Here is a 25,905-nt window from a genome sequence, read left to right on the forward strand (position 1 = left end):
CCAGACATTATCAGCAGGAGCCCAGCTCACTGGAAGCACACTTCTCTTAGGAGGGCCCCAGGATCCCCTAGTCCTGGGCTGGGTGTGACCCTGCCTCTGAGGCCACAGACTTTGGGATCTATTGGGGATACCTGGTACAAGACCGGGGCACTTAAGGCAGGGACCTGAAGGTCACTGATGCAGCCTGGAGCCTCCCTCACAGTTGTGGTCTCCTGGAGACACATGGGGCCCTGGGCCCTGTCCTCCAAGGCCATCAGGATTGACCCTGCTTGGGGGGGGGGGGGTGCTACACCTTGAATCTAGCCCAGGCCTGATCCTCAGACAGCTGGCTGCATAGCACCATTCCCACCACATCTGGCCTTTCTCTTCTCACTTGGCCAACACCTTCCTCTAAGAAGTGCTCTGCTGGCACATTGTTCATGGACACACTTTCCCCAGGGCATTAATGGTCACCACAGCCCCACAGGGGCCCACTCTTCTGGTATGTGATGACTATGAGAAATAGATGGAAACCCAGTGGACATACAGGCTGGTCCTCAGCTTCTGAAGCACCCTCCATGTGTGCAGCAGGAGGCAGACACCAAGTGCCAGACCTGTTAGACCTCACAACCCCAGCCAGAAGGTTCAGTTCATTTCTCTGGTTTTTAGATGAAGACACGGGGCTTGAGGTGGTGAAGGTTTTTGCTCGAATCACAGATACGGCAGGCAGCAGACTCAGGACTCTGCACCAGAGCCCACCAGACCACAGGGCTTTGGTGCTACCCTACTTGCCCTGTGACCCCAGGTGATCCCTCTCAATTGGGCTACAGTGTGACAGCTGAGAGCAGAGACCCCTGCATCCCCCTCACTGTTGATCTCTGCCTGAGGCCTGTGACTCTCCTATGTCTCTCTGGCCTAGTACAGCTGGGAAGGTGCCAGCCTGAGTTGGGGCCATTTGTTTTCAGGTAGAGTCCAGAACTGGGTTGCAGAGGCAGCTGCCTGCAGCATGACCAGCTCAGGACTAGGGAGGAGCCATCTTCTGTGTGTGAAGTGTGTGAAGCACCCATTTGTTCATTCATGCAGCGAACATGCATTGGGTACCTACTCATGCGTGGCACTGCTCTCTGTGTAGGGGACATGGCAGTAAGGGGACAGTCCAGCTCAGTGGGAGAGACAGACAGTCAATATGAAAAGTACAATGCAGATGAGCAGGCAGCAGAAACAGGGCCGAGAGCCCCGCTGGTTCACAGGACAGGTTTGTCTGATGAGTGGGCACTTAATTGCATTTAGGAGGGAGGTGGTAACAGTGAATGCGAGCTCCAGGAAGAGCAGAGCCAGGAGAGAACGAGGCAGGGCTCAATCTGGTAAGGTACTGTCCCTCCTTCACTGTACCCACCTCTGAAACCTGTGAGAAAGAGATAGGGCCTATTGGGAAGGTGAGTGGACACTCTGGGATGGGCCTCTGAGCCTGGTTGCCAAAGGCTAGTCCTGGCCACAGGCCAGGGAGAAGGCAGATACACTGAGCAGTAACTCACTACCTGTGGAAAGCCCTGCAGGGACTGTCGAGTGTGCTGTTGCAGAATTCAGTGTTCCTGAGCCTGTCGAGGTTGTGGTCATGACTGGAGACCATCTCCATAGCTTTTAGGCCATCTGCTCCCCAGTGCAGAGTTGGCTGTCCTACCCTGCACCAGCAGCCTCCTTCCGATCTTCAGGGGTCTTGCCTCCTGACAGTACATTCCAGTTGTAAGGGCTGGGGTGTGGCAGGGAAAGAGTGCCCGGATGGGGCTGGGGTGGGTCCTTGAAGCTCCTTGAACTCCCTTCCTGGGCCAGGTACAAGGACAGAAAGGCTGTGTCAGGGCGCCACAGTCCACATGCCCTAGTGCTCAAGGAGGTGACAGAGGCCAGTGCAGGCATCTACACCCTCGCCCTGTGGAACTCCATGGCCGGCCTGAAGCACAACATCAGCCTGGAGCTGGTGGTGAATGGTAGGGGTGGGTGGGATGGAAGAGGGGTAGGTGGGTTGGTGGGCATGGTCCGGTGGCCAGCTGACCAGCTGCCTATCTGTGCCTCTAGTACCCCCCAACATCCATGAGAAGGAGGCCTCCTCCCCCAGCATCTACTCCCGCCACAGTCGCCAGGCCCTCACCTGTACTGCCTATGGGGTGCCCGCTCCTCTCAGCATCCAGTGGTACTGGCGGCCGTGGACACCCTGCAAGACCTTCTCCCAACGCAGCCTGTGAGTGTGGCTCCAGCCTGTTTTCCCTGCTTGCTAGCCCTGTCCCCAACCTCAGCCATGACCTCCACTCACTGCCCACACCCCTCCCAAGAGCCCTGCTCTAAACTCAAACCCTGTCACAATTACACTGACATCATCCAATCCATGACATCATCGCATCTGAGCAAGGCTCAGAGCCTCCCTGCTTTAGTCAGGCCCACCCACCTACCTGAGCAAGGCCCCCAGACACAAAACTATCATCAGAGAGAGCCAAGGGATAAGCCAAGAGGACACCCCCTGCCAACCAGGCAGAACTGATCCACTTGCACAAGATTTGTGCTGAGCCCCATGGCACACCAAGCATGTCCACGTTCATGAGCTTGCCTGTGCAGCGCTTACAATCACCTCTACAGAGGAGGAAACTGAAAATCCAAGAAGGGAGGTGACTTTCCTGAGGTCACAGCTTTAAGCAGCAGAGCCTGCTCGACTGCTGGCCACGTACCCTTACACTGAATTGGGTGCCAACTGGGCAGACAGGCTGGGGAGAACTCTCAGGATAGAGACAACTTGGACAAGCAGGGGATAGGAGAGAAGAGTGTAAAGGTGGGCAGAGGTCTGGGAGGCACTAGGGAGCCAGTGAACGATGCTGAGCAGAGGGTCACAGGCTGGGGAGGGACAGAAACTGGGAAGCAAGGGAGAAGACAGGGCAGCAGCATTGTAGAGGGGCTGTGACCCAGCATGGTCAGTGTGGGAGGATCAGTAGGGGTGGCCTATGGGCCTGAGCTAGCCTACAATGTCCAAGGCTCATAAGAGACTTTTTTAGATCACAAGCCTGTGGGTCACTGCTGGCACCTCCAAATTTGCTTCCCTCTGATGCTTTACCATGTTCTGTACAAGCTGGCAGTGCTCTGGGGCAGATAAGAGCCTCCCTTGGGGTACCAGACCCCACCAGCTCTGAAGAGGGAGGGAGAAAGAGGGCTTCTTGGAGCAGGACTGATGACTTTGCTGCCCTTGGGGATCTGGGTGGACTTTGCAGGGGGGGATAATGTGAGTAGGGGACAGTGGAGACAACAGCCTGGAGCCAACTAGGGTTGTGTCTGGCAGCCCCTGCAGGATGTGTTACAGGGCCCTGAACATAAAGAGTGGGAGACAGTGTTCCAGAAGCAAATGCTCCCGCTCCCTTGCTCACCCCAGCCAAAGGCCAGCCTTACCCACCACACTGTAGAACATGACCCTGAGTATGACAAAGGCTCAACTTTACCCCCATGTGGGCCCTCCCCGCCCATACCTCTGACTGGTCGTTGTCCTTCCTTGGCCCCAGCAGCCGACGGCAACAGAGAGACCACATGCCACAGTGCCGGGACTGGAGGGAGGTGACCACGCAGGATGCTGTGAACCCCATTGAAAGCCTGGATACCTGGACTGAGTTTGTGGAGGGGAAAAATAAGGTATGGGCCAGCCATGCCACCGACTATCAGGAGAGAAGGAGAGGGGAGAAGGGGAGAGGCCCTCTCCTGGCCTTCTTGGTATCTACCAGGCCTACAGGGCTCTGGAGATAGCAGCTGAGTAGGTGTCATTTCTGCAGTGTCTCTGGGCCTCAGCTCCCCTGCCTGCATGTGTGTGTGGGGGCGGGGGGGGGGGGGGCAGGACCTCCAGCTGCTTCCTAAACAAGAAAGATAAGATTCACAACTGCTCACTAGGGGCTGGCCTGGTCCCCACCAAAGGCTGCTGAACACTGCCCCAGCCTGGGGGTAATACTTAGAAGAGGCCAGGCAGGGGAGGGGACTAAACAAAGGCACCCACTTCCTACAGTCACTTCCTGTTTTCCTACACACCTCCAGATCCTCTTCCTGTTCCAGGCCTAGCCAGGAAGTGCCCAACTTAAAGTGTGTGTGTGGGGGGGTGTCTTTGGATGGTAGGCAGGGCTTGTGACCCTCTTCTCTGCTTCCAAGCTTCCTACTGCCCTAGGCTATAGTCCTTCGGGATGTCTAGGACCTAGCCCCTCCCTCACCACTACCCAGGGCACTGGGAGAGGTGTTGTGAGCAGCTCTGGAGCGAATGTGCACGTTATCAAAGGATCTCACAGAAGGACCTGCTGTTTATCTTAGGCCACAGGCTGAGCCTTGATGTGATTCTAGCGTGAATCCTGACCCTGACTTGGACTGACCCAGGATCATTAGGCCCCTGTCCCCTCCTCAAATGGCCACAGTCAGAAATCTTTCTGGCCCGGCCTAATGCAACCCTCTGGCCCCAGCCACTGCCGATACCAGCTGTTCATAGCACCATCCACTGACTTTTCCCAAGAGCTCCCTCCCTTCACTGCCTGAAAGCCTTACTTTCTCTTCTATGCCTTACATTTCTGGTCTTGTCTCAACTCTGTCACCTCCAGCTCAGAGCCTCAGTTTTCCCCATTACTCTGCTGGGCACAGCAGCCTCCTTTCAGAAAGAGAGGGTTGGGTTGGGAAACTCAGGCATGAAACAGATCCTTTGCCTGTGCTTTGCCCAGACGGTGAGCAAGCTGGTGATCCAGGATGCCAATGTGTCTGCCATGTACAAATGCATGGTCTTCAACAAGGTGGGCCAGGATGAGCGGCTCATCTATTTCTACGTGACCAGTGAGTGACTTGTGCAGGCCTGATGGGGGTCAGGGACCAGGTGGGCACAACAGGCCTGGGAGAGGAGGATGAGACAAGGTTGGGGCCCACTCAGGTTCTGGTGACTGTGGGGTACTCGGGAGAAATATCCCTTTTGCCCTGGGCCTGGGCAAAAGGGATGGATTTGGAGACCATGCTGGTCCACTGGGATGGGGTAGCACCTTCTGTCCTCAGCCCTGGAGGCACCTCCACCCAGGGTGCCGTACTGCTCCCTGAAGCTCCACCTAACTGCCTCCCTCCCACCCTCCCTCCCTCTTCCCAAGCCCTGGATCTGAAGAAGTGGCTCACAGGTGTGTTTTACCCTGAGGAGAAGTTTCATAGTTTTCTCCAATTTTCAAATGTGTTGGTGACCTCAGGAAAGCTAAGAAGCCCATGAAAGAGTAGTCACTGGGTCCAGGGGTATGGGTGGTGGTGGTGGTGCTAATGGTGGTGGTAGTGGTGGTGGTGGTAGTGGTGGAAGACCTGGTAGAGAGATGGAGCCAGAGAGGACACTTTAGGTGGAGGAGAGGGAGAGGAGCCCACAGGAGCCTGACAAGGAATGGCCAGAGGGAAATCAAAGCAAGAAAGTTACTGCTGAAAGTAAATGAAACAATGAGATTGTTTCAAGGAGAGGACAGTGGTGGGAGGTGGTCAACAGCAAGGCAGGATGGGGACTCAGGTCCCCATTGAGTCCGGTAACAAGGAACTCACTGGTGATGGGGCTACTGGGGGAGGTGGGAGCAGCTGGGAGACGTAGGGACAGCAGCCAGGTTGAGGCGTGTCCAGGAGAGAGCTGAAAGAAGACAGGCAGAAGGAGAGCCTGTGGGGCTGGCATCTGTGGATTGGCCCCAGTGGTCAGTGATGAGTGAAAGGGGTAAAGAAGACTGTAGGTGGTGTCTAAGGCCCAGGTCTATGTGATGCATATCTTTGTTTGAGAGCTGAGTGAGTCCAAAAGCCAATGAAAAGGGAAGAACAAACACCTGGCCGGTGAGTAACAATGTCACTGGTACAATGTTACAGCAGTTCTTCCTTCCACTCCAGCCATCCCTGATGGCTTCAGCATTGAATCCGAGCCATCGGAGGAGCCCCTAGAGGGCCAGGCTGTACGCTTGAGCTGCCAAGCAGACAACTACACTTATGAGCATCTGCGCTGGTACCGACTCAACCTATCCACACTGCATGATGCACACGGAAACCCACTGCTGCTCGATTGCAAGAACGTGCACCTATTTGCCACACCACTGGCTGCCAGCTTGGAGGAAGGGGCACCGGGGGCACGCCACACCACACTCAGCCTGACCATCCCCCACGTGGCACCAGAGCATGAGGGCGACTACGTGTGCGAGGTGCAGGACCGTCACAGCCATGACAAGCATTGCCACAAGAAGTACCTGTCAGTGCAAGGTGAGGCAGGCAGGGCCAACCGTGGGAGAGTGGGCAGCGCTTCCCACGTAACCTTCTCCCCCAGCACCAGCACATGGGCCGTCCATCCACATGTCTGAGTCTGCAGGAACATCCGCTGCCCACGCCGCTCTCAAACTCTGTCCCTTCCTTCAGCTTCCTGTAATCAGTCTCCACCCTAAACTCTCTGGAAGGCCCCTTCCCAGTGCCCTCTGGCTTTCTACACTACACTTAGCTCCCTCTTGATTTCTGTTCCCAGCCCTGGAAGCCCCACGGCTTACACAGAACTTGACCGACCTCCTGGTGAACGTGAGCGACTCCCTGGAGATGCGGTGCCCTGTGGCCGGGACGCACGTGCCCAGCATCATGTGGTACAAAGACGAGAGGCTGCTGGAGGAAAAGTCCGGTAGGGGATGGACCCGGGCGAAGAGCAGGGTGCGGAGGCTCAGGAGGCCAAGGCCACACACAGGCCCATCTAGACTTGAATTTTCACCCCTTCAGGAATCGACCTGGCGGACTCCAACCAAAAGCTGAGCATCCAGCGCGTGCGCGAGGAGGACGCAGGCCGCTATCTGTGCAGTGTGTGCAACGCCAAGGGCTGCGTCAACTCTTCTGCCAGTGTGGCGGTAGAAGGTCTGGCCTCGCTCTTGGCGCCTTCTTGTGGCCACCCCAAGTCATGCCCACCAGAAGGGTGCTCGCGGGGGGGTGCACCCTCCGCACACACACGGCTATTTCTGCCCACTCAGGCTCCGAGGATAAAGGCAGCATGGAGATCGTGATTCTTGTCGGCACCGGGGTCATAGCCGTCTTCTTCTGGGTCCTCCTCCTCATCATTTTCTGTAACATGAGGAGGGTGAGCGCTCCTCTCTCTAGCTCCTCACGGGGTTTCTCTTCACCCTTGCCGGCCCAAAAGATAAGGAATAAGGTCCCTGTCCTGGCTCACCTGGAAGCCTCACCTCCCTGGAAATTTCCCTGACCCCTCCGGCTGGGCAGAGATTGTCCTACTGTCCTATCCAGAGATTGTCCTACTGTCCTATCCTTGATTAAGAGCCTCGAAGGAGATCCCATCTGTTCTGGACAAAGTTTTACCCAAGTCACGGAGGTATGCCCTAACCAATTAGCTATCCCCACTCCCACTCCCAGCCAGCCCATGCAGACATCAAGACCGGCTACCTGTCCATCATCATGGACCCCGGGGAGGTACCTCTGGAGGAGCAGTGTGAATACCTATCCTATGACGCCAGTCAGTGGGAGTTTCCCCGGGATCGGCTGCACCTCGGTGAGGCCAGCACCCAGTGTGCCCCACCCACCCTGTCCTACCTGGCAGAGGCAACTTCAGTTGCTGCAGAGCAGCAAGCTGGAGCCCTGGAATCCATCCATTCTCAGAACTCATGCCAGAAAGTCCCGCCTGGGTCCCACCTGGCCTGACCCGTCCATCTGGGAGTGCATCCCAGAACCACAGCCAGGGCTCCCAGTTCCCAGGCCCCAGAGGTCACATCCTGTTGCCCTGAGTAGGGTGGGCCCACTGCACCTGCTGGGAGAGGATGTAGGCCTTCCTGTCTGCCTCTCCTCTCCCTCTGCCTGCTCCCCTCTCCAGGCTCTTCCTGTTTGGCAGAGGGGTTCCCGACCTTCCTCCCCTTCCTGGTCCTCCACACGGGTTGCCTTTGCTGCCCATCCCTCTCCACCCTCACCTTCGTGCAGCTCACCTGAAATCGGCTCCCTGCCCCTACAGGGAGAGTTCTGGGCCACGGGGCCTTTGGGAAGGTGGTAGAAGCTTCTGCTTTTGGAATCAACAAGGGCAGCACCTGTGACACTGTGGCTGTGAAAATGCTGAAAGGTGTGGGGTCAGCGGTGGAGGGGCCTCCGAGCTGGTGAGGAGCAGCAGCTCTGGGTGGGCTGGTAGTGATGTGGTGCAGGAAGAGAAACTGAGGCTCAGAACCCTGGGTCTCACACAGGGTTCTACAGAGAGTCCATGGGAATCAGAGCCGGGTCTGGGGCTCAGGTTTGAGTAATCCTTCCCAATCCCATCTGAACTTCCTGCCTCAGAGGGGTGGCTGGGCGGTGCTGAGGACCCTGCGCCCCCACTGGCAAGAGCGCCAAAGGTGATTTAGCTAAGCACAGGGATTGGGGCGGAGGCGGGCGGACCTGGCATCAGGCGAAGACCCTGTGTCACCTCCAGAGGGCGCCACAGCTAGCGAGCACCGCGCCCTGATGTCGGAACTCAAGATCCTAATCCACATTGGTAACCACCTCAACGTGGTCAACCTTCTGGGGGCGTGCACCAAGCCTAATGGTATGGAGCTTGGGCGCCCTGCGGGGGGAAGGCGAGGCCCTCGGGGCATTGAATCTGCGGGTGAGGGGCCAGCTGAGCTTGGGGCGGAGGAGGACTGGTGGGCGGGGACGTTGCTGCGGTGCTGGCCCACCCTCGCGCCCTCGGTCACCGAACACCCGCCTCTGCCCTGCCCTAGGTCCCCTCATGGTGATCGTAGAGTTCTGCAAATACGGCAACCTCTCCAACTTTTTGCGCGCCAAGCGGGAGACCTTCAGCCCCTATGCAGTAAGTGGGCGCCCTGCAAGGGCCAGAGCTCTACAGTGAGGCCGCGGGGAGCCAAGGTGGGCTGAAGGTGATGCCTCTGCTGTAGGTGGGTAGGTGGGTGTGTCGGGGTTGTGCTTTGTATCCGCTTTGCATATCCGCAGTACAAATCCCCGGAGCATCGAAGGCGCTTCCACGAAATGGTGCAGGGTGCCAAAGCAGATTGGTGGAGGCCCGGGAGCAGTGAAAGGGACCTCTTAAGAAAGTTCCTGGAGGGCAAGAGCAAGGCGGGGCAGGCCACTCTGGTCCAAGAAGGTAAGAGCCTGGCTTTCTCTTGCCCAAAATACGGCTGGCATCATGATATCTCATGATCAGGGGACTGTGGGATCAACTGGCCTGGGGCCCTCCTGGAGGAGCCTACGTGGGAGGCCACATGATGGTTTCTGCCTTAGAAAGGGAATGTACCTCAGGAGCAGTCTTCATAGAAATGTTCAACATTTGATTTGGGCATCCCTGGATGAATAAGAGTTTGCCTTGCAGATAGGGATGGGGAGCAGACAAGCAGATATAGCAAGTGCAAAGGTCCAGTGATTTAGCAGTATTCACTGACCTGAAAGATAGTGGGTGTTGTAGAATGTGGAGACTAAGGGGCAGAGAGAGGGCCCCTATGCTTTTTAGCTAGTGCCAGGGGCATCAGAGGCCCAGCCAAGAGAGATGCAGCAAGGACTGGATGAGCAAATACTCCCTTTGAGGTGGTGTGGAAGATGGGGATCACAGAGGGGACCCCCTCTTGAGCCTGTCTTGCTCCTTTATGCAGCCGAGGACCTGTGGGTCAGCCCTCTAACCATGGAAGACCTCGTCTGCTATAGCTTCCAGGTGGCCCGAGGGATGGAGTTCCTGGCCTCCCGCAAGGTGACTGCCCTGGCAAGCCCTTCAGAGGGAAGAAGGGCACAGATCCCACCAGCATGCCATGATGTGAGCAGCCCCAGCTCACCCCACAGTGACCCTGAGGTCGAGAAGGTCTCTCCCACTTGGCAGGGCAGAAAAAAGCCCACAGTATGGAAATAACTTCCCAAGATTTCCAGTTTGTCAGTGGTAGAGCTGGATGTGGAATCAGAGTCTGTCCCACCTCACATCCTCCTTGGTTGTCCCAACTCCACGAGCCCTCTCCATAGCAAGTCCTGGTGATGCACAGAAACCTGTGGTGGGAGGAACAGGGCCCACGGAGGCCTTAGTAAGTGGCCTTTGCTGACTGTGCCTCACACCTCCTCGTGCCTCTAGTGCATCCACAGAGACCTGGCTGCTCGGAACATCTTGCTGTCAGAAAGCGATGTGGTGAAGATCTGCGACTTTGGCCTCGCCCGGGACATCTATAAGGACCCTGACTACGTGCGCAAGGGCAGCGTGAGTGCAGGCCATGGGCCTCCTGTTCAGGAGCAGTGTGGGAGACTCACTGCTGTCTACATGGAAGGTCTGAGGGCCAGCAGGGACCCAAGTAACCCACCTAGGTATATCAGGCAGGGGAGTAGGGACAGGAGTTAAGGATCGGGGACCACACTGCTCTGATTGGAGCTTGTGTCTGGCCCAGGCCTTGGTCCATTCGCCGGACACCGACTCCTATGCATGCGCTGTGGGGCTGCACATGCAGAGGTGTACCCTGCATGGAGTCCATCCTGGCGATGCACTGGCCAGGTGCAGGGTGTATCTTGTTGGTGGCACTCAGAAGTGGTCAAACAGGCGCCTGAGTGGGTACCCACAGCTGAGTAAGGGTTTGTCCCAGAAGGAGGCAAGGGCCAAGATGGGTCCAGTCTGTGACAGGCCACTGTGCAGAAGGCTTCTGTCTTTCACTCTAATTCGCAGGTGTGTGGGGCATGGTGAGGTGAGGGGGAGATGTGTGGGGTGTGCAGAAGTGAGAGGCAGGTGTGTGGGGTGTGTGGAGGTGAGGGGCAGGTGTGTGGGGTGTGTGGAGGTGAGGGACAGGTGTGTGGGGTGTGTGGAGGTGAGAGGCAGGTGTGTGGGGTGTGTGGAGGTGAGGGACAGGTGTGTGGGGTGTGTGGAGGTGAGAGGCAGGTGTGTGGGGTGTGTGGAGGTGAGAGGCAGGTGTGGGGTGTGTGGAGGTGAGGGGCAGGTGTGTGGGGTGTGTGGAGGTGAGAGGCAGGTGTGTGGGGTGTGTGGAGGTGAGGGGCAGGTGTGTGGGAGCTTGTGCAGGTGAGGGGCAGGAGTGCATTCCAGAAGCCCCCCTTTGGATTTATGAAGAGACAGGAGTGGGGATGCCAGGGTGGATGCAGAGGCCAATCAGGAAGGGATCCCAGGGAGAGGTCATCCGTGGGAAAGACATGGTGGGAATCACATCAGGAGCCACAGGAGGAGGGGTCAGAAGTGACACTGGGCATCCAGTGTGGGGACCAAGTGAGTGGATTAGGTGGGGAGAAAGAGGGCCTGCAGAGACCCGGTTCCTCCAGAGGCTGGACTGAGGGTCTGGAGCTGGAGGAGGGGTGCAAGAGCTCCTGGGAGAGTGCAGGGGCCAAAACGGGCCCGCATGGACCAGGACAGCAGCAGAGAAGCCTTCAGGGAGGCATCAAGCATCCTTGGGAAGTGGAGTGGAGCAGGGCAAGTTGTAGGAGCCACCTTACAAACACCGATGGGTGCAGCCAAAAGCCTTTCTTGGGGCATGGCCCCAGAGTCCAGGAGAGCAGGGACTGGAGGGTGGCTACCTAGGGTTTGGCCTCCTTCCTTTCTTCCCTCCCCTGTGGGAAGGACACTTCCTCTGTCTCCCACAGGCCCGGCTGCCCCTGAAGTGGATGGCACCTGAGAGCATCTTTGACAAGGTGTATACCACACAGAGTGATGTCTGGTCCTTTGGGGTGCTACTCTGGGAGATCTTCTCCTTGGGTGAGTGCAGGGCAGGCTGCAGGGGAGGGGACAGCACTCCACTCGCAGGTGGGATCATAGGCTCCAGGCACCACCAGCCCCTGTAGTGCAGGGGACTGGGCAGCCCTGGAGCATGAAACCCAGGTTGTTCTGAGGCAGGTGTTTTGAGAATACCCCTTCCTGACCCCCAGCATAGGCCACCCTGCAATCTCTGGAGAGTGTTGGGCTCCAGCCTGTGCTAGGACAGAGTCTGTGTTCACCAGGCAGCACCTTGGCTCAACACAGGTCCCAGAGGGAGAGGCACAGTATATCTTCCAAAATCTCCCTCTGTGGCTTAGCCCTTTCTCTCCTGCTGTGGCGATGTGGCTCCTGCTTCAAGCACTGGGGAAAGACATACAGAGGGCTGGATGCTCACTCTGGGGCCTCACCTGGGAACCTGGGCCCCACTGGAACCAAGATAAAGCCCCCAAGCTAGAATGGGGACAAGGCAGTGAACAAGTGGGAAAGTAAAAGCACTGGATGGCCACGGTGATGAATGCTGTTACTAAAGTAAGAACACAGTGTCCAAGAAGGATGTGTAGTGTGAGCCAGAGGGCCTGGGAGGGGCTGGATTGGTGACTGGGTAGGATGAGGCAGGTGGGCCTGGGAGGACAGCAGCCAGGGCCAGGGGCAGCCAGGCCCAGGGTCAATAGAGAAGCTAGAAATAGGAGAGGTGGCCCTTGCAGCTCCTTTGAGCTATTCCAGGCTGGGTGAGGACCTGGAATTTGAGTCTAATGGGAGCCGTGTGGGGCTTTGAGCTAGAGTAGTCTGACTCGTACTGCTGTGTGGCTTGACCTGGGGAGGCGGAAGGAGACCAAAAGGCCCCTAGGACCCTGATCACCTTGGAACCCTGCTTTTGCTAGTATGTCTCTAAAGCATTAATGCTCGCTGCAACCATAGCAGCCATATAAAGAACTGGCCCTGGGGAAGAGGAGTACAGGACTAGCACCCCGCCACAGGGGTCAGGGCAGAAGCGATTTGGGAGGCTGGGCTGAGCAGCAGATGCCTGCTCCCCACCCCTCACCCACCCCCACCCCATCCCTGCTGTCAGGGGCCTCCCCGTACCCTGGGGTACAGATCAATGAGGAATTCTGCCAGCGGCTGAAGGAGGGCACCCGGATGAGGGCCCCAGAGTTGGCCACTCCTGCCATGTGAGTCTTCTGCTGGCCAAGCTGGCTTTGGGGGTCAGGAGAGGTGGGCCTTGAAGGGGGCAGGAATAGGGAGGTGGTACAGCCAAGAGTGGGAGTGGAGGTCTGCAGACATAGTCTCACTCTACCCCCTCCTTCCTGATGCCTAGGGGTAGGGGACAGGCAGGTGGGTGTGAGAGCCAAGGTGGGGGGACTGGGTCTGCTGGTGCAGGGTGCTGGCCTCCAAACCCCAACCCAGCAGCGCTTTTCCCCAGATGGCGCATCATGATGAGCTGTTGGTCTGGAGACCCCAAAGAGAGGCCTGCCTTCTCAGAGCTGGTGGAGATGCTGGGGGACCTGCTCCAGGGCAGGGGCCAGCTGGTGAGCACCCCTCTTGGCCATGTCCTGCTGGAGCAAATCTCTGGCCCCTGCCCCTGGCTGTCATACAGTATGGTTAGAGGCCATGTTGGCCTTGGAGGAGGTCCCTTGCTCCAGGCAGAAGAATGATGTGTTCCTCTTCCCCCTTTTCCTCTCCCTTCCTGCACCTGCACTTCCTGCCACCCTGCCCCTACACCTGCCATTGCCTTGTGTGTTGTTCCCCTCGGGGTGCTCAGGACTGGCTCAGGGCCACAGTGCTTTGAGACCTGGAGCAGTGAGCAGGGAGGCCTGCTGCCCAGGCCACTGGCACTTGGCATTCAGTTCTGCCTCAAGAGGGTGGGAAGTGCTGGTGCTGGTTCCTGAGGCTGCAGAGCAGGGGTGCTCTGGGGAATGCTCTTGCTATGCCTGCCTCCTCTGGCTCATTTATTCCTCAGAGCCCTCTGAGCAAAGCACTTCTTAGGCCAGGAACCCCAGCAGTCCTGAGTACAGGGGTGGGGCTGCGGGGGCACCATGGCCTCTGATCCTAGCTACCTCTCCCATTCCTGCCATCAGGCGGAGGAGGACTGCATGGCACCCAGCCGCTCGTGTTTGGAGGAGGGCAGCTTCTTGCAGGTGTCCACCACAGCCCTGCATGTCGCTGAGGCTGACACCACCAAGGAGGGCAGCTGGTCGAGCCTGTACCGGCACAGCCTGGCTGCCAGGTCAGCTGCCCTCCTCAGGTAGAGGGGTTCCCCCAGGAAGAAGAAAACAGTTTAGATATGATGTATTTTATCCTCATCACTCATCAGGGGAAAAGCACACTACAAGGACTTGAGAGACCACTATATGCCAACTCAAATTAGAAAGTGATTGTAGATGGCAGTGCTGGTGTTGATAATATCCTCCTGGTCTGCCCCGGGGGTGTGGGGCACTACAGGGCCATGTGGCCTTGCGCCTTTACTCCTTGCTGTGCCTCCTCAGTCCTTACCTCTGCCCTCCATCTTCCCTGCACTCTTAGCCCCCGAGAGACTCTCCAATTTAGAGGGACTGTCCATCTGGGGTACAGTAGCCAGGTCAGCTTCGCATTGCAAGAAGAGGGAGGGAAGGGTAATGAATCCCAAGGGCCACTGACAGGGACCCTGGGCGTAGGGTAGGCCACCTACTAACTGGAATCCAGGTTTGAGAGCATAGCCTTGGGTCCCAGAGTTCCAGCCAGAGGTCTCTTTTGGTGTCTGTTTACACTCCACATTCCCACTGGTATTACTAAGAGGGCTCTGAGACCCCTGCCCACCTGCCCCAGTGTAGATCACAGCCAGGCCCAGGGACAAGAACAGCCAGCTGGTTCTTACCAGGTTCCTTCCACCAACCCCTCAACATACACAAATGTTCACACACTCAGGCCAGACAGTGGCTTGCAGCACTGGGACTGCCTGCCTTGCACAGGGTGGCCCATCCTAGGGGGAAGGCCTCCCGTCTCTCACTGCACCCAGCTAGCTGGGTATGCTCCACTCCCTTTCTACTATCCCCTCCACAGCAGTGGCCTCAGGAGGGTTAATCCTCCTGCAGGAGGAGTGTGAGGGTGCCGGGAAAGGAGCCCAGAGCAGCACTCCAGTCCCAGGCCTAAGGTGCTTCCCAGCAGGAGTCAAGGTGGGAGAGGTGGTCAGAGTTTTCAGGAGGAATGCTGGGTGCATTTATTCAGCACTTTGTTTTCTCCACACAGATATTACAACTGTGTATCCTTTCCTGGGAGCCTGCCCAGAGGGACTCAGACCCAGGGACCATCCAGGATGAAAACGTTTGAAGAGTTTCCCATGACCCCAACAGCCTACAAGGCCTCCGTGGTAAATGGGAGGGGGCTGTGCACCCCAGATCAGGGCCTCCAGGCTCTCTGTAGGGGGGCAGACAGCAGGAACACCTGAGGCAAGCAACAGAAACCAGCTCAGTAAAGGGAGCCCACCATCTCCTGAAATGTCCAGGTTGCACCTCAGCATTTTGGGGGCTGGGTGCTCCCTCCACACCACAGTCTCTCAGCTGCTTTTGCCAGTGCCCTCCTCACTCACACAGCCCCAGCCTCTCTCTCCCAGCATTTATAGGTCCTGGCTCTTCTCAGCCCTCTGGCTTCTGGACTCCTAGAGAAGATGGACAGACAAGGTCTTCCCAAGGCTTGCCCTACCCCATCCCAGACAGGTGGGACTGCGAGAGGCAGAGAACAGACCCAAGATACCTGGTCTTACTGCTTGGCTAACATGCTACAGTTCAGAACCAATCTGCTAAAAGGAGGTTCTGGGTGGTAGGCCTCCCTGAACCGGTCTCCCTTCCAGCTTACACCCTAGCAGTGCAGTATCCTGTTCCTAAACTTCCAGAACTGCCTCTGGCTGTGATAAATGACTGGGCTTCTCCACCTTGCTGCTTCCAAAGGAGGGCAAGTGCCTGCGTTAGCTCATTCCACTGCCGGTCAGCAGACTCCCAAAGCCAGGGGGACCCCTGAATGGGGTCCAGGCCTCAAGGAGGGGACACAGCTTAGAAGCACGGTTTTCTGCCTGTGCACACAAAAAGCAAGCTCTATCACTTCACTGCCCCACCTACAGTCACCCCACAGCTTTGGAGGAGAGCAGGGGAGCGAGGGGGCTGCTCAGAAAAGAAGCTGAGGTCTCAGTAGTCTTCAGGATTTGATTGGACTCTGGCACAGGGAGTGCATGACTGTGCACCTGCCCAGAATCAGTGATCTCAAAATCATCATTACAGATGAATGGACAAGGAACCAAGTAAATTACCTCTCAAGACCACTCTAAAATTTTACTAAAAGCAATGCATTTCCCTTGTCATTTTCATCTTTCTTGCATACCATGTGGCCAGGAAGCCCACCTTTATGGCTTCTATGACTCAAAATACATACATGTGATTGATTCTGGTTCATAATTGTAAGTCCAGCCAAGCTGACTCAAACTACATTTTAAATGATAGCAGGCTTTTCTCTCTTTCCTGGTACCAATCCAACCAGATAATCTTAGGGTTTTTTTGTTCGTTTGTTTTTTAGTTTGGTGTTTGTTGTTTTCAGTACTCCTAGAATATTTGGCCTGTGTTACCACACCTTTGGTAAAATTTCTGAAATCACACCTGCTAGTAGAACATCTCTTTAAATCAATGAGTCTCTTTAAAGAGATGTGGCATGGAATTTTTTTCTTATCCTTCAAAGAAAGGGAAGTAGTGGGAGTATTATTTGCAGAGCTCAGAGATAAAACTAGTAATTCTTCCCATGTAATCCCAAGCATGTATTTTTACATCATTAGCCACAGACTGGCCCCCAAGTCCCCATTGCCAAACCTTTGCTGCTCAGTCTTGCTTATCTTCTAGGTAAAACATTATCTCTTCTATCTCAGATAACCTCCCCTGAAAACCATGAGCTCACTTGTGTGTGATCCTCAGTGAACCTGTGTGATGGGAAGCACGTTGTTCAGGGAACTGCTAGGGCACCATTCCCATTTCCCATCATGAGTTCAACCCTGGCGCAGGTGCTTCAGAAAGCGTATTCCTTGGATAGAAGCAGGGCGGGGGTAGTGGGGAGAAGCTTATGTGTGGGTAGTAAATGCTGAAACCCAAGGAAGCAAAGAAGCTGCACTTAGAAAACAATGCTTCCCAAATCCACTACCAGCCTGGAGCAAGGCTGCCTTGGACAAGACAAGCTGTTTCCCACCATTGATCCAATTGTTATATTTATTAATTTATATAAGTGCTTAATTTCTTTAAGTTAAATTAACAGAGTTCTTTTTATTCTATTCTGAATAATGCACCCCAGGAGGCTGCATTCGGGGATCGAATTTGAGTTTCCCATAGCTGACACATTAACTATAAGAAAAACAAGGCACAAAAACAAAATTCAACTTCTGCAGGACAGACAACCAGACCAGAGATTGTCACCCAAGTGTCTTGGATTACCCACAGGTGTTCCTCACCCCTCCAGAGTTAGACTCATGTTGAGTCCTGAATACCCGTACCAGAGAGAGTTCCTGCCTGCCCAACCAAAAATCAAGTGCGCACCAGAACTGAAACTACCTTTTTTTTTTTTTTTATCCTCATCCGAGGACATTTTTCCATTTTTTGTACAGACAGAGTGGGAGGGAGAGAGGGGAAGAGAGAGAGAGGGAAACATCGATGTGAAAGGGACACATCGAGTGGCTGCCACCCAAACGACCAACCAGGGCCGAGGACAAACTGCAACCGAGGTACATGCCCTTAGCGGGAACCGAACCCGGGTCTCTCCAGACCACAGGCTGACGCTCTAACCGCTGAGCCAAACCGGCCAGGGCTGAAACTACCTTTTTGACAACCCTACACCCAAAGCAGGAGAAGAAATACTAATTAAAGTGACTACAGGGGCTGACGTACCCACCTCCCTTTTGAAGTGCTGAGTCAAACAGGTTTAGGTGGTCACTCTATTTCATTGTCAAGGTGGGCCAGGCAGCCATTCTGGTGGTCAGCACCAACCAGAGTCTCCTATGGAACAGATCCTCCATCCAGTGGAGACGCACGTAAGGAAGCACGGAGGAGCTGCTGCTTGTTGCTGCCCACTGCTTGACCACGTGTCCACACCAGGCTGAAAGAGAGTTCTTTTAGGGGAGTTCCATCTGAGTTGCCATATTTGCCAAACTCAACTGTTGGATTGCTCTATTCAAGAAAGACCTGTGGTTTTCACAAGGTAGTTTTATTTGCTTGTGGCAAGGAGAAAGGATTCATATCCAAAACTCTGTCTCCTCCAAGGGAGGCTTAGCCATTGCTTATATACACTATTTGGTCAATTACACACTGATTTCTTCTTTGCAGTTGGCTACATTTATCTGAGTTACTGTCAAGCTCATCCTCTTTACAGCTGGTCTGCAAAACACTGTGCTACATTTTAACATTTAGCAAAAATAGCATTTAATAAGAACTGTCCAGACCTTGAGACCCTTGTCCTATCTAACATCCTGAATACATACATGGTTGCCTTATAGGTCCCCCAGAGTGGAGCATCCCAGCTTTGCTGCCTCCTGAGCACAGGCCAGTCAGTGCCCCCAGGTCTCAGTTTCTCCCTCTATGGTGGGGCATGTGACCCTCACCTGCATGCTTCAGTGAGGGAACAGACACCTGTTTCCTGCTCACAAGATGGATGTTAGATTGCTGGCAGTGCAGGTCCATGTGGCCCCATCCTGCCTGGGGGCAGGTGCCTGCAGCCTGGCACCAGTGGGGCCCACAGTCTTGGCTTGTTCTCTCCACACAGGATAACCAGACAGATAGCGGGATGGTGCTGGCCTCCGAGGAGTTTGAGCAGCTGGAGAGCAGGCACAGACAAGAAGGCGGGCTCAGGTAAGGCTTCCTGAGTCTCCTTCCCTGCAAGGGGTCCAGGGAAGTAGGCTGGGCCTGTGTGTGGCTCACTTTTACCTGAAACCTCTCATGGATCCCTGTAGCCTTTTTGTGTGTTCAAGGCAATCCATCCTGGGCCTCTAGGCCTTTGGCCACCAGCCTTCCCAAAGGAGCACCCTTCTCCGTCACCGTCCTGACCCAGCACACCTGGTTCTGGTCTCCACATCTCCCTTCCATTTGACAGATGCTCAGACACCACCTCTTTGCAAGACCAAGTATGATCTACCATGTCCAGTGCACATATACAACCCAGCCAGGGAAGGCCACACCAGCCCCCAGGCCCCTAGGACTTAGCCCAGTGGCCTCTGGAGCCAGACAGATCATGTAACCTGGAGCTGGCTGGTGTCCTATTTTGATAAGAATACAGTTACAGAAAAATCCTCACTCATGTGCCTATACAGAGGGTGACCTGGATAGAAGGTGACCACCATTTGCCCAAGAAGATAATTCCCTAAAAATCTGAATATTTAAACTTTTAAGGGTATAGATAATATAGTTAAATGTCTACTGATTCACTTTTATTAGTTGACGTGAACATAGTTGTTTAAATGGCAAGACCAGCAATATTATACAAAACAGGGTTCTTTTCTGCTTTCTTCAGATCATTCACCTCCACCTTTGACATCTGCATCTTCGCCAATAGCCCCTTTTTGGGTCGCCTGACAGTTGCCCAAAGCCAATATTGGCTTCAGCCTACGCTTTTTAAAAAACTTTTTGTTGTTGAGAATATTACAGGTGTTCCCCTCCCTTTTCCCCCATTGACCCCCTCCTCTCCACTCCCCCCAGGCCTTCACCACACTATTGTCTGTGTCCATTGGTTATGCATATATGCATATAAGTTCTTTGGTTTATCCCTTCCCATGCCCCCCACCCCACTTCCCTCTGAGGTTTGTCAGTCTGTTCCCTGCTTCCATGTCTCTGGATCTATTTTGTTCATCAGCTTGTTTTGTTCATTAGATTCCACATATGAGAGAGATCATGTGATACTTGTCTTTCTCTTACTGGCTTATTTCACTCAGCATAATACTCTCCAGATTCTTCCATGCTGTCTCAAAGGGTAAGAGATCCTTCTTTCTTACAGCTGCATAGTATTCCATTGTGTATATGTACCACAGCTTTTTTATCCACTCATCTGCTGATGTGCATTTGGGCTATTTTCAGATCTTAGCAATTGTAAATAGTGCTGCTATGAACACATGGGTGCATATTTCCTTCCTTCCTTCCTTCCTTCCTTCCTTCCTTCCTTCCTTCCTTCCTTCCTTCCTTCCTTCTTTCTTTCTTTCTTTCTTTCTTTCTTTCTTTCTTTCTTCACCCGAGGATATTTTTCAATTTATCTTAAGATAGAGTGCGAGGGAAAGAGAGAGAAAAAGAGAAAGAAACATCAATGTGAGAGAGAGACATCGATTGGTTGCCCACATGACCCCGACCAGGGCCAGGGACCGAACTGCAACCAAGGTATGTGCCCTTGACCAGAATCGAACCTGCAAGTCTTTGGTCCATGGGCTGACACTCTAACTGCTGAGCCAAACCAGCCAGGGGCATATATTTTTTCTGATTGGTGTTTTAGGATATATTCCTAGCAATGGGATCACTGATCAAATGGCATCCCATTTTTAATTTTTTGAGGAAACTCCATACTGTTTTCCACAGTGGCTGCACCAGTCTGCCTATGCTTTTTTCTAATCAATTTATATGTTGTCACTGAATATTTTACCTTAAACCATAAGTATTTATTTGTGTCACATTAACATAGTTGATGTCCTTTTTCACCTTTCTAGTAGGTATATTTATGACTTCTACAACTTAACCAATGTCAACCAGTGGTTGTTGATGCCAATTCATTATCAACAGGTATCCCCGATTTGGGGTGTAGTGAAGGAAGAGAATTTATTCAGTGCAAAGAGCTCAATTATGATTACAGTACAGCTATGAAACAGCTCAAAAATGTTACAGCTCAATTATGATATAGCATGGCTGTGGAATAGAATGGCTGTGAAGAGGCCCTGGACAAAAGGCACCTTTCCGGCTAGACAACTGCTCCACTCACCTCAGCCCCATTCTGTTCCACTGTGCTCTGCTTTGCTCAACTCTGGTCCAGTGAGCTGTCTTTGGTGTTTCAGTTCCAGCTGGGGAACCAGGAGTCTAGTCTTCTATGGAAAGGGAAAGTTCACTCTCCGGAGTCAGAGGGAAGCTGACTTATGTAGAGAGAAGTCCCTGCCCCCATCCCTGATCTGTCTGTTCTCATGCAAATGAGGATTTTTAAATCCTCAGTTTGTTCCAAAAATCATTGTCCTGATTGGTTGGAATGCCTCTCTGATTGGTCAGTGAAGATGTATATGAGGCTATAGCTGCACAGCTCTGATTAACAAGGACAGTCTCAGCCCTGTTGGTTGAAGTATGATTCCAGGAACTCCTTTATAAGGGTTGGCTCAGCCAGCTAGAATACAAGGCATGCAGGCAGTTCAATGCAGGCTTCTCCCTGAAGTGCAACGTGCATGAGAGACCCCTATTTAACAATACCTGCTAGGTTGTGTTTATAAATTTGAGCCCAGTTAGCCACCAGAAGTCCTTCTCAACAGGTACATTCATTCTTGGGATCAACACCAACTATTGGTTATTTTCCTAGTAGCCTATAAAGAGAGAGTTTGCAGGATTGTGAACATTGCCATTTGTGGGGTTATATGCCTGGGAATAATTATGCATCTGAATGGGGCATGTTGGCCTCTGTTTTTGTTGTTATTGATTCTATCCAGTGATCTCTATTAGTAACCTGGTTTGGGAAAATTAATGCCAATTGCATTAACAGAAATAGTTTCTGGCTAATGTTTCTTTACCAAACAGTATTTTCTGTCTCAAAAACAACAAAAGTAATTCAGCAAGAGGGAAAGCAAGGAGATGATAGCTACTTAAATTCAAATCTTCACACATAGAATAAGGCTGCTCAGAGCCTGTGACATAACCAGGAGAGAGATTCTGTAAGGAGGGAACTCATCACCAGAACCAGCAGAGCTATGCTTGAGCCACTGTGGAAGGAAAGTTAGAGGGGGACTTCCCCAGGAGAGGGAGTTGTGACAAGGTCTTTGGGACAGTAGTCCGAGACCAGGGAGATAATGAGGGGCTGAGACCGGGTAGGAAGGGCAGAGCTCTCAGGGAAAGTCTGAGGCACAGGGGCCACCATCTTGGGAAGGCCCTGCTCTGAAGGGCAGTGAGCAAGAAGAGAGTGTGTACCTTAGATGCTTGGTGGTAAAGGAAAAAGTCACAGATGATGAAAGTCCCATGGAAGCAAGATCATATTAAGAAGACAGACACATATTCAAGGGAGCCATTCATTACAGAAACTTCCTTTCATGGGTGCAGCAGCCTCTGTGTACATTGGCTCCTGTTGGAAATGCACCACAATGAGCTATGGAGAGGTGCAGCAGGTTGTTTGTCAGGTGAATTCACTTGGCATATGGAATGCTCACCAAACAGGTATGAGCAGAGCATGTGCCTCAGAGAGGTCTGTGGCAGGAAGAAGGAGGATATTTACCTTCCAGTCCTTTCCTGTTTTCTGTTAACCAATGCTCAGCACTCACCCCATGAGGAGTTAACTAGTCCGCATGTCCAGCTTCCTCATCCAGCCCTTTCAGTGGACACTCAGGATACCAGATCCCATTCCTGCAGTGCTATATCACCCAAATCTGTAGGTGAACGGAAGGTCTAGAAACCCTGGGCTTGTGGTAGGTCAGCATGGCAGCAGCCAAGAGGGGCCCTGCATTCCCAGCTAAGTGACTGGCTGCTCCTTGGAGGCAATATGATACGAGCGGGACCGATACAGCACTCCTGAATGAAGCAATCTAGGATGCCACCCACGGCCCTAGCCCCTTCCATTGGGTCACTAGCTATTTGGTCTAGGAAATCCCAGCATGTACAATCATGAGCAGAAAAATAAATAAGCATTACCCACACAAAGTTATAAACAAAAAAAGAAAAATAGAATAAAAAGTTTTCATTAGATGTAAACACACAAAAAAATGAAGCAGCGAAAAACTGTGATAAACACTCCAATGTGACTTTAACATATAATTAGACAAGCAGCTACACCAAGAATCAGAAATTTAAAAATGTTGAATAAAAGTGGATAGTGTAAAGATATCATATGGAAGCTGACTAAATTCAGAAAAGAAGCTGAAATGTGAAGATCAGGGTACCTAAAAGACAATATAGATGGGATCAGACTTACAGTGGAAGACACAGAGGATGGACATGAAAACAGTCAAGAAAATAAAATAGTAACATTTAATAAATAAGTATAAAGAATAAAAAGAAAGTGATCTAGAAATTGAATAGAAAAAGATCCAATATGTATAAAATTGGAGTCTCTGAGGAATAAAATGCTGATAGTGGAATAGAATTAAAATTTTAAACCTATAATTCAAGATAACTTTCCTAAGTAAAAGAAGACCTGAATCTATATCTGGAAAAGCTGGCCCAGACAGTAAACTCTGAGACATATCCTAGTTGAACTATTAGACTTTACAGATAAACATTCTGGGAATTTGGGCAAAAATACCAACTCAGGAAGAAAAAACGAGATTGACATCAAGCTTTTCAATAGTACCTTCAAAGCAAAAACAAAAACAAAAGCAACAAAGCAACATTTTCAAAGAACTCAAAGAAAACAAGAGCTAAGGAAGGAGGCCCACAGCTCATCGGAGAGGCTGGAGAGCCCGGAATGTGCAGGGCCTCCTAAGCTCTGGTGAGAAGCTTGGATTTCATTCTGAGAATGATGGAAGCTATTGGAGGCTCTGTTGTAGAAGGACATCTTCTAACTTCAAGGATCTCTGAGGAGTTAACTAGAGGGAGGGACAAGAAAAGAAGAGGGTGTGCTGGGAGGGTGGTACAGACCATGCAATGATGGACACCTGCTCCAGAGTAGGGGCAAGACATGGAGAGAGGGACAGGGATGTATTTCCAAGTTAGAACAGACAGGGCTTCTGAATGGATTGGATATGAGGGGTGAGGGGAAGGGAGGAAGCAAGGATGACAACCAGATATGTGAACCAGGGAGTCAATGCTAATGCCATTTACAGAGATGGCAAGACTGGGCAAGAAGCATGTTTGGGGGATTAAAGTTGGGCATTCTCCATTGTCCCACACCCAAGCTTGGGATGGAGAAAATGCTAGTGTTTGCCAACAGTCACATCAGTCTGGTTTGCTATTTAAGTGGAGCCTTACTTAAGCTCAAGTGTGTCTTTGATGATTCTAATCAGATCTGCCCCAAGTCCAGTCCCTCCTTCCCTCAATTCCTACTGACACCACCTTCTCTGTCTCAGCAGCTATAACGGACCTGGCTGGAATGTGGATGTGACCAGGGCACACCCTGACCGCCCAGAGCAGCGACGGTGGCCTGACCAGGGCACACAGGGAGGCCAGGTGTTCTATAACAGCGAATACGGGGAGCTGGCAGGGCCACGAGGGGAGGACGACTGTAACCCATTGGCCCACGCAGTCTTCTTTATAGACAACAGCTAATGAAGTTCTGGCAAGCCCCCAGAGCCCTGGGTTCCCACAGTTGGTAGGACCATGCCTGGCAGGGCAAACAGAGGGTTAGAGACCCAGGCTGAAACTCATCTTTGGTTCGGCCAGGAGGCATTTCCTCTGCCCTGTCTACCCCCCCCCCTTCCTAGCTATGAAGAGCAAAACCCAGGTTCCAGAGCTCCCCAAACTCCATCACCACGCCTGCCCAGGACTTTTCCATGGACCCCCTGGGACCTTTCTCCTCTTCATGTCAAATTCCATTTGGTTCCGCATCCCATTTTCTGACGAGTACTTTGAGGGTCCGACAGTCAAAGGAAGCCAGGCTTGAGCTGCAGCCTCTCAGCCCCATCCTCAAATGTGGTTTCTCCATCCAATCCTCCCATCCCCAGGAGGCCTTTCTTCACTTGCCGCTCCAGGGCTGAAGAGAGGATGCCCTATTCCCACCTCAGAGCACAAATGAGGAATTGTGTGGAGGTGGGAAGTTCCTCTCCTGAGCCCAGCCAAACAGCTCACCATCTCGGGCAGCTGTCTCTGCCGCGTGGCCAACCACAGTGCACCCTCCCACGAGTGTGAGAACAATTCTGCAGACTGTTTTTTCATTAGATCTTCAGAAACTGAGCTGCTGTGACGAGTTTACTTTTCAAAACTTCAGTCTGAAGGGAACCCAGGGAAGTTCTTTCTAAATCTAGACAATTTTTGCCCCTGATCCCCAGTTGGTGCCATCATAGCAGACACAGTCGTGGTCTCTCCAGACAAGGCTCCAGCCCCACCTGCCTGGCCCAAAATGGGAAGCAGCAGCTAATGGTCTAGAGCAGCCCCAGTAGAAGAAAACACTTGATTCTTCCCTCTGGGGCCTGGATCTGCCACCTGAGTCATCTCCCAAGCTGTTGAGGTCCTTATAAGAGGTGAACACTGGGGATTCTGCCGAGGAAGGCTTCAAGGCTGGCCTAGGGTACCCACCCACCAGGCAATCAGCTAATGTTCTTGTGGCCTCAGGAGGACCCTATCTTATGCTCTGTGGTCTCTGCCTGACATCAGTGCCCTGGCAGTTCAAGCCTCTGTGGGCACAAGGGAACAGCCAAAGCCCTCTGGAGGCTGGAGCCATTCCGCTCAGACCCCCATCCCAGCTCACACCACCCAGCCATCCCTACACTCGAAAAGAGAAAGACCCTCCTCCCAGTTAGCACCACAGAGACCGACATCCCACCCCCACCACACGAGACGCTTGCAGGACAGGCGACCGTGCAAGGGTTTGCCCACAGACCTCCGCCCCCACCCCATTGTGTATTGTTTCTTTAGGATACCTATAGTGCGCATGTGACTGATCTTTACTGTCCCCACTGGACCTGCTCCTTTGATGTCACCTGACTGTGAGACCTAGGTCTCAGGTTTACCTGGTAGAGGGGCCCAGAGGCTGTTAGAAGAGCCCCATAAGTAATGCAGGTGCAGAGCCTGGTGCCTCAGGTGTGCATCACCTGTGCCACCTCTCCTTTCACAACCGCACATGTAATGTGTACTGGGAAGAAAACCTACCATGCCCTTGTACAACATGTGCTCAGAAAAGTTCTGAAATATTTAACAAAAGATAATAATAAATTTGATGCCAATCTTTGAGTAACAATGAATGGGCTCTCAGTTAAGTCCCAGCTCTCTGTGAAGATTTGATTCAGGCATTCCTCCCATCGGATCATCAGCCCCACCAGGCCACCAAAAGAAAGGGCGGCAGAGGCAGCTGAGCCTGGACACCCTTTTCCCCAAAGCCACCAGCAGAGGGTACCAGGGAGGCACCAGGACACCAGGAAGCACTCAGCCTCGTTTTGGAGAGCTACA

The 25,905-nt window shown here is 53.1% G+C and overlaps 1 protein-coding gene across 1 annotated transcript in view; it reads left to right on the plus strand.

Moving 5' to 3' along the window:
* FLT4 (fms related receptor tyrosine kinase 4) overlaps nucleotides 1-24,069 on the plus strand; it is a 42,107-nt gene extending 18,038 nt beyond the window's left edge. Inside the window, exons 9-30 of the mRNA XM_036282161.1 lie at nucleotides 1,810-1,964; nucleotides 2,053-2,215; nucleotides 3,516-3,642; nucleotides 4,701-4,809; nucleotides 5,869-6,231; nucleotides 6,488-6,634; nucleotides 6,730-6,861; nucleotides 6,975-7,081; nucleotides 7,372-7,507; nucleotides 7,961-8,065; nucleotides 8,408-8,521; nucleotides 8,697-8,785; nucleotides 8,926-9,076; nucleotides 9,579-9,673; nucleotides 10,043-10,165; nucleotides 11,542-11,653; nucleotides 12,723-12,822; nucleotides 13,074-13,179; nucleotides 13,729-13,877; nucleotides 14,876-14,996; nucleotides 18,413-18,498; nucleotides 23,874-24,069. Coding sequence (XP_036138054.1) covers nucleotides 1,810-1,964; nucleotides 2,053-2,215; nucleotides 3,516-3,642; nucleotides 4,701-4,809; nucleotides 5,869-6,231; nucleotides 6,488-6,634; nucleotides 6,730-6,861; nucleotides 6,975-7,081; nucleotides 7,372-7,507; nucleotides 7,961-8,065; nucleotides 8,408-8,521; nucleotides 8,697-8,785; nucleotides 8,926-9,076; nucleotides 9,579-9,673; nucleotides 10,043-10,165; nucleotides 11,542-11,653; nucleotides 12,723-12,822; nucleotides 13,074-13,179; nucleotides 13,729-13,877; nucleotides 14,876-14,996; nucleotides 18,413-18,498; nucleotides 23,874-24,069 — 2,986 coding nt within the window. The remainder of the gene's footprint in view (nucleotides 1-1,809; nucleotides 1,965-2,052; nucleotides 2,216-3,515; nucleotides 3,643-4,700; nucleotides 4,810-5,868; nucleotides 6,232-6,487; nucleotides 6,635-6,729; nucleotides 6,862-6,974; nucleotides 7,082-7,371; nucleotides 7,508-7,960; nucleotides 8,066-8,407; nucleotides 8,522-8,696; nucleotides 8,786-8,925; nucleotides 9,077-9,578; nucleotides 9,674-10,042; nucleotides 10,166-11,541; nucleotides 11,654-12,722; nucleotides 12,823-13,073; nucleotides 13,180-13,728; nucleotides 13,878-14,875; nucleotides 14,997-18,412; nucleotides 18,499-23,873) is intronic.
* The last annotated feature ends 1,836 nt before the right edge of the window (nucleotides 24,070-25,905 follow it).

Source organism: Molossus molossus, unplaced genomic scaffold, assembly GCF_014108415.1.
Source record: "Molossus molossus isolate mMolMol1 unplaced genomic scaffold, mMolMol1.p scaffold_m16_p_4, whole genome shotgun sequence".
Taxonomy (NCBI): Eukaryota; Metazoa; Chordata; class Mammalia; order Chiroptera; family Molossidae; genus Molossus; species Molossus molossus.